The following is a 6,515-nucleotide window of genomic DNA, read 5'->3' as shown; positions in this document are numbered from 1 at the left end:
CAGGAGGAGTGGCCTGAAGGTAGAGGCTTTGGTGGTGTTGGGACTCCTGGGTCCTATCCTGGCTGGCCCAAGGGGAAAAGCATTGATGGAAGTGAAACATGGTGAGGAGGCTGGACTATGGCGGAGACAAGGATGGGGAGCTAGAATCAGAGCACTGGCCCAGGGCCCCGGACTCAGTCTAATGGAGGAGGTACCTGTCTGTTATAGCAGAACTCTCTCCCAGGCCATGCTCACCTCCAGGCATCATTGCCTAGCAGTGTTAAATTTACAAAGAGCTCTGATAGCCATAATCCTACTCAACCTCCAGGAGAGCCCTGTAGAGCGGTGACTGCTCTTATGCTCATGACCAAAAACAATCTCGGAAAAGTTGTCACTCTTACATCCATTTAACAATAAACAAATAAATCCAGCTCTCCTGATTCAAAGTCTTTCCACATATTTGCTTCGATATGTTGAGTCCTGATTCCCTCTCCTCCTGAATTTGCCTCCCAAATACTCCCCTTCTGTTGTGGTTTTGAAATGTCTACAAATTCTTTGATACTGCTCCCTTCAAGAATTGGAACCAGATTCCCCTTCAGAGGAGGTGGGGCCATAAAAGGCATTGTGGCTTCGTGCTTGTTCTCTCTCTCCCCCTCCCTCCCTTTCTCTTTCCCCCTCTCTCTCAGCTCCAGCGGAAGCCAGCTGCTTGTCATGAGATCTATGGAGAGATCCATGTGATAAGGAACAGAAGCCTCTGACCAACATGTGAGTAAGCTTGAGAGCAGATGCTCCAGACCCAGCTGACATCTTGGCTGCAACCTCGTGAGGGGCCCTGAGCTAGAACCACCACTATAAGCGGCTCTTGGATTTCTAGTCCTCAAAAACTGGGTAAGAGAATGAATGTTTTTGTTTTAAGCTACTGAGTTTTGGGGTAATTTTTATGCAGCAGTAGATAACCAATACATCTTCCCCACTGTAGGAACTGCCCCTCTCCCCAAAACCAACTCACGTTTACTGGGGAGCTCAAATCATTAAGAAGTTTCTTTTTTTCTTAAACTCAGGTGAGGTAGAACACCTGCATTCAGGTATCTGTGATTGCTGCTTTCTAGCTGTGGTATATTGGGCCAGTTACTTAATCTCTCCGTGCTTCAGTTTCCACATCTGTCAAACAATGATAGAAAGGAAGATTTCAAAGGTTAAATCAGGGAATAGATGTGAGGGTACCTGGCCCAATGCTGGGCACTTGGTTGGTGCCTGATAAATCTGACCTCCCTCTGGCCCTCTCTAACTTTCTAGTTTCTGACTCCTTTGCATCCCCCCAAGCCCCTGCCTGGACAAGCTGGGACTAGGACCAGGAGTTTTAGGGGATCCCCATCCTCTTCCTGCCACTGGAGACAGAGGAGGAAGAGACCTGCCCTGCACCAGGGATCTTCTCCCAGTATTGGGGTGACAGGCGACTTGTCCACGAGAGGCGGGATGTACTGCTGGAAAGGTCCCGTTGCAGATCAGGGGCTGGTGCTGCATTGGCGAGGCTTGGACTCCAGCTTAGTCACCCCTCCACCTCCTTGGAGGATGAAAGGAGTCTACTTTGCCACTCACTAGTCCCCAACATATTAGGAAAACTGTTATTTCCAAGGCTTTGCCCATTTCTTTTCCTTTTCACCAGGTTTCTTCCTCCCCCTCCCTTTTTAAATTTTTAAAATTTATTTTAATCACAAATAATGTATGAAAAATAACATTAGCCAACATTTCCTGAGAACTTACCAGCCAAGGTTCTAATACTGGTATGTGTCTCACAACCACTTTATGAGGCAGGTTCCTGTATTAGCCCCATTTTACAGCTAAGAAAACCAAGGCATAAGGATTAAGCAAATTGCCCAAGGTCACAAAGAGGCAAAAAGAAACTAATGAAGCTCAGGCTTCAAGATCAGGACCTCACTTACACAGACTGTTCTAAAACACTGGGTTTAATTTTGTATTCATATTTAGTAGTTCTTTCCTTAGAGAGGCCCACAAAATGTGGCTTCAGAGGTAACAGATGTGCTGTTTTTTTGCAGATATTTTAAAATTATTTGAAAAATACATTTACATCTATAAACATGCACACACGGAAACAGACTCCCTAACTTTAAAAAAACAATACTTGTGGTCCTACTGTGTGGATAGCTGCCACCCGACTTTTTTAACAGAAAGTCTTGACTGTCCACGTTTCTAACTGTCGCGGAGTGTGCGCCACAGATGCTCACATTTATTTACCCACGTTCCCAGATTTGAGCCCTCTACTCCCCTCCCAACCTCTTCCGCCCTGTCCTCCCGGTTCCTCCCTGCCTCCCCCAGCGCATCCTGCCTTCGCCCCTCTCCTCATCCCGGTTTCTCTATCACAGCGCCCCCTTCCCCAGCTATCCTCACTACCTCTCCTTCGCCTCCATTCCTAACTGCCTTGTGCATTTCTCCGCTCTCCCCGCCCTGCTCCCGCACGTCACCATCGAGCACACTGGCCCCTTTCCCGCCCTCGCGTCCTCTCTGCCAACCTCGCTCCCCTCATTCACAGTTCCTCCCCCACCTCAAATCTTTCCGCTCCCCTCCTCGAGTCCCCCGCCCCCGCTCCCATCCCTCACTCGTTCCCCACCGGGCCCTGCCACTCCGCGGCCCGGCAGGAGCGCACAGCCGGCTGGCTACGACGCGCGCTGACAGTGTAATGAATGGCTTCAGCGGTAATTAGCGACCCGGCGGCTAATCACGGAGTACATTTACATTTTAAGTGCTGCAGAGGGAGCTGGGAAGGGGAGGGGAGGGACGGGAGGGGATGCGGGCCTTTTCCGCGGTCTCCCTTCACTGACTGGGGAGCGAAGTGAATCGAGACTTCCACAGCTGGCGGCAGTGGAGGGGGATGGCGGTGGGGCGCTTTCCAGGGCAGTGGAGGGGGTTGGCGGTGGGGCGCTTCCAGGGCCAACTCCAGGGCCATCCAGGGCGGACGCATAACGGCCTCACTCTCACCCGACGTAAACTGGGAGCTCCCAGGCCCCTTCCTCCAAACTGCAGACCCCCGCGTAATCCCCTCCAAGTGAACGTTCAGCCTAGGCTTGCATACCCGCGTGAATGGAGAGCTCGCTTCTTCCCTAACCAACCCGTTCGAACATAGATTCCAGCTGTTCGGGGACTTTTTCTCAGGCCTAGAGAAACTGATGCCCTTTAAGTCCCACAACTGCCCGAGTCTTACAAAGCTTGAGGTTCCCTGCGCCCCGCCACGCGCTGCAGACTCTTGTGTCTTCTCCGGACTGCTGTGCCTCCAACCCCTACGGCTGCTCCTTGTGGGGCCCGCGGGAGCTGGCGAGACGGAAATACAGGTTCCGAGGGGAACGCGACCTCGAGGGCCCCTGATCCCAGAATGCGAGCAGAAGATCCGAGAGGCGGTTGGTCATTCGTACGCTGGGGCTCAAAGGTCCACCTGCTCCAGTCACTCCCAAGGGGCGGTAATGGGGTCAGCCCCGGGTTCCAAACAGGAAGGCTGGGAGATATAAGATGGGAGCTGGGAGATATAAGATGCTGAGGAGGACGCGAGGGGAGGGAGGGGGACCCCGGCAGCCCCGTCTCAAGACTGGGGCCCTGCTCCCCCGGGCACTGTCATGTCCCCAGCACTTCAAGGGCTTCCCGCCTGCCGCAGCTGTCTGCGCTCCTCCCCGCCAAGCCCCGTCGTAGTCACTCCCGCCGGATCAGGTCTGGCCCACTCTCGGTTCTGTGCGTGCGCGAGGGGTTGGAAGGATGAAGAGCGAGACGCTAGGGCAGTTCTAGGGAGGGTCCAGCTCCTTCTCAAACCCCCTCCCTCTCATCAGCAGTCCATCAGCAGCCCCAACTTCACCTCTCCCTTCACTGTTCATCTCTCCTGGCAGGAGATCCGGGGCCACTCCCTCAGTCCTGCGGAGTTCCCGGGGAGGGGCACCCAGTAGCTTTGTAATGCCCCCGGGGCTTCAACTTCCCACCTACCTCCCTTCTCTCTCAAAACCTGCCCTCACCCAGTCTCCTTTCTGAAAAAGGACCCTGCTGGGTCTCAGCGAGCCAGGCTAACAACAAATTCCACTTGAGAAAAAGGGGGACCCACTTTAGCAGGGAACAATGCCTGGCTTACCCTAAAGCATGCAGCCCTAATACTCGACTTTCAGGCATGGATGGAGGGAGCTTAATTCCCTTTGAGAAAAGTTCTCCTTGCTCTCTTCCCATTCATCTCAGGGAACAGCCTGGCCCAGACCCTCAGTCCCCACACCCTAGGGGTGTGCGGGCGTCCAGGAGCCTCCAGCCCCAGTCAGGCACGGCGAGGCTGAGACCTCAGTCTCCGGCTGCCCTGCGAGGACCCCGCCGCGACGTAGTCCTCGAAGGCAGGCGCGGAGCGGAGCCGGAGACAGCGCCTCCCGCACTCTGCTGACGGTGCACAGGGCTGTCCTTGAGTGGAGAATAGCGGCTCGGGAGCCGAAGGGACGAAGGTGGGGGTGGGGGGTTCCACTGAGGAGTGGGAGAAAGAGGTGCAGCCCCCAGTAGGCCGCTTTGAAATCTCTCCTTGGGAGGGGACAAGGGATGGCCTTCAGCTGAAACGCGGAAGGGCTCGGGGACCCGGGTCGAAGCGCCGTTTGCCCTGCAGACGCAGTTTTTATTTAGGTTGCCCGTTTATCAGGGTTGGCTCTGGGAGGGCTGATGGCGATTACAGGGAAACTTCACCTGACAGGTCACCCTCTAGCGCTGCCACGGCGCCCCACGGTGCGCGCAGCTCTCACGCCCGGGTAGCTGACGACCGGACTGGATCCGAGAGGCTGGTGAAGCTGGGGCCCCAGCTGGGCTGGCTGAGTTAGGGGCGGGGCCTGGCGGTAGGGGCGGGGCTCCTAGGCTCTCAGGCGGGGCCTCAGCCAAAGGCGCGGAGAGCGCGGAGTAGAGCAGCGCCCAGTGGAGAGAAGTGGAAGACGAGGATCGCACCGTCCTAGCCCTAGCCCGCCAGCGTCCACGCAGCTCCCTCACCCTTACCCCGGCCGGCCCTTGCCAGACGCGACCGGCCGCCATGCAGCCCCGGGGCTGAGGCGGCCCAGTGGCGAAGCCTGCGTCCCCGCGGTCCCGGCAACGACGGCGCATGGAGAACTTCCGTAAGGTGCACTCAGAGGAGGCGCCGGTGGGGAGCGGGGACGAGGGAGGCGGCCCGGGCTCGGGCCCCTTCGCAGACCTGGCGCCGGGCGCCGTGCACATGCGGGTCAAGGAGGGCAGTAAGATCCGGAACCTGCTGGCCTTCGCCACCGCCAGCATGGCGCAGCCAGCCACGCGCACCATCGTCTTCAGCGGCTGCGGTCGGGCCACCACCAAGACCGTCACGTGCGCCGAGATCCTCAAGCGCCGCCTGGCGGGTCTGCATCAGGTCACGCGGCTGCGCTACCGGAGCGTGCGCGAAGTGTGGCAGAGCCTCCCTCCGGAGCCCACGCCTGGTCAGAAGCCTGGCGAGCCAGCCGCCAGTCTCAGTGTACTTAAGAACGTGCCCAGCCTCGCCATCCTACTTTCCAAGGATTCACTGGATCCGCGCCAACCCGGCTACCAGCCCCCGAACCCCCATCCTGGCCCCTCGTCCCAGCCAGCTGCATCGACGTCCAAGAGGAGTCTAGGGGAACCCGCAGCTGGAGAAGGCTCCGCGAAGCGGTCACAACCTGAGCCAGGTGCTGCTGAAGAGGACCAGACCGCCTGAGAGCTCCGGCCTCTGGGCCACCTAGCTGGGCTGGATCTTACCCCCAGAGCTTCGACCTTGAGATGTACCTCCAGCCTTTCATGATTTGGTGCTCTGGAACCCACGACCTGGCAGCATGGACCCCAAGGCGACAAGAAGGGGACCCCAGGGAAGCTTCGTGGTGGGGTTGCTCCTTCACCTATGTGGACTGACGACACAGAACTGCACCTTCAGTTTTTCTGAACCATACGGGGACCTTCCTCAGGGGGGGAATGGTGGGCAGTGGGACTCTTGAGCCTTGCTCAGGACCCCCAAGGGTTAAAGGCACCTAGGATTCTTGAAGTGGGCCTGGAGGGTGGAAGCTGAGGAAGGCTCTTGGTATCACCCCACCGCTGTCAGCAGAGGGCAAGGGGTTGGAAACCACGCCTGAGGGCAGCGGATTATGAGTTGTGGGGGTGGCCCGTTGTGCCCCTCACCTAGGACACAGTTTCCTTTCTAGTTTCCCTTCCCTTGCTTTTAAGGAGCATCCTGAGATCATGCTGGCAGGGGCATCTCCATAGGTTCTAGCTCTTTTAACATCCCCCTTTCCCCATGCTGGCCCAGAGGGAGAGACCCAGGACAGAACTTCCCATGCTTCCTCCCCTGAGCCCCACAGCTGGAGTCTTGCTTCCAATAAAACAAACACAAAAATGGCTCTGTCCCTGGGTTTTTTCCTAACCAGTTGCCTGTGCAGAGCCTGCTCTGGTCTGCCCCCTTGTGTCTCAGTCCCCTCCAGTCTGGATCCTTAGCCTTTGGAGTCTTAGGGGTCAGGCACAGAAACTGGACAGCTTCAAAATGGTTCAGG

General features: G+C 56.9%; 1 protein-coding gene across 1 annotated transcript; it reads left to right on the top strand.

The window, feature by feature from the left end:
* Positions 1 to 5,059: 5,059 nt before the first annotated feature.
* RPP25 (ribonuclease P/MRP subunit p25) lies at positions 5,060 to 5,692 on the top strand (the record flags this gene model as incomplete). The annotated part of the gene is made up of 1 exon (XM_082833370.1): positions 5,060 to 5,692. The coding sequence occupies exon 1, from the start codon at positions 5,093 to 5,095 to the stop codon at positions 5,690 to 5,692; it is 600 nt and encodes a 199-aa protein (XP_082689496.1). The 5' UTR covers positions 5,060 to 5,092.
* Positions 5,693 to 6,515: the final 823 nt, after the last annotated feature.

Source organism: Leucopleurus acutus, assembly GCF_964270905.1.
Source record: "Leucopleurus acutus genome assembly, chromosome: 1".
In the NCBI taxonomy this organism is placed as follows: Eukaryota; Metazoa; Chordata; class Mammalia; order Artiodactyla; family Delphinidae; genus Leucopleurus; species Leucopleurus acutus.
This window is presented reverse-complemented; position numbering and strand designations above follow the sequence as displayed.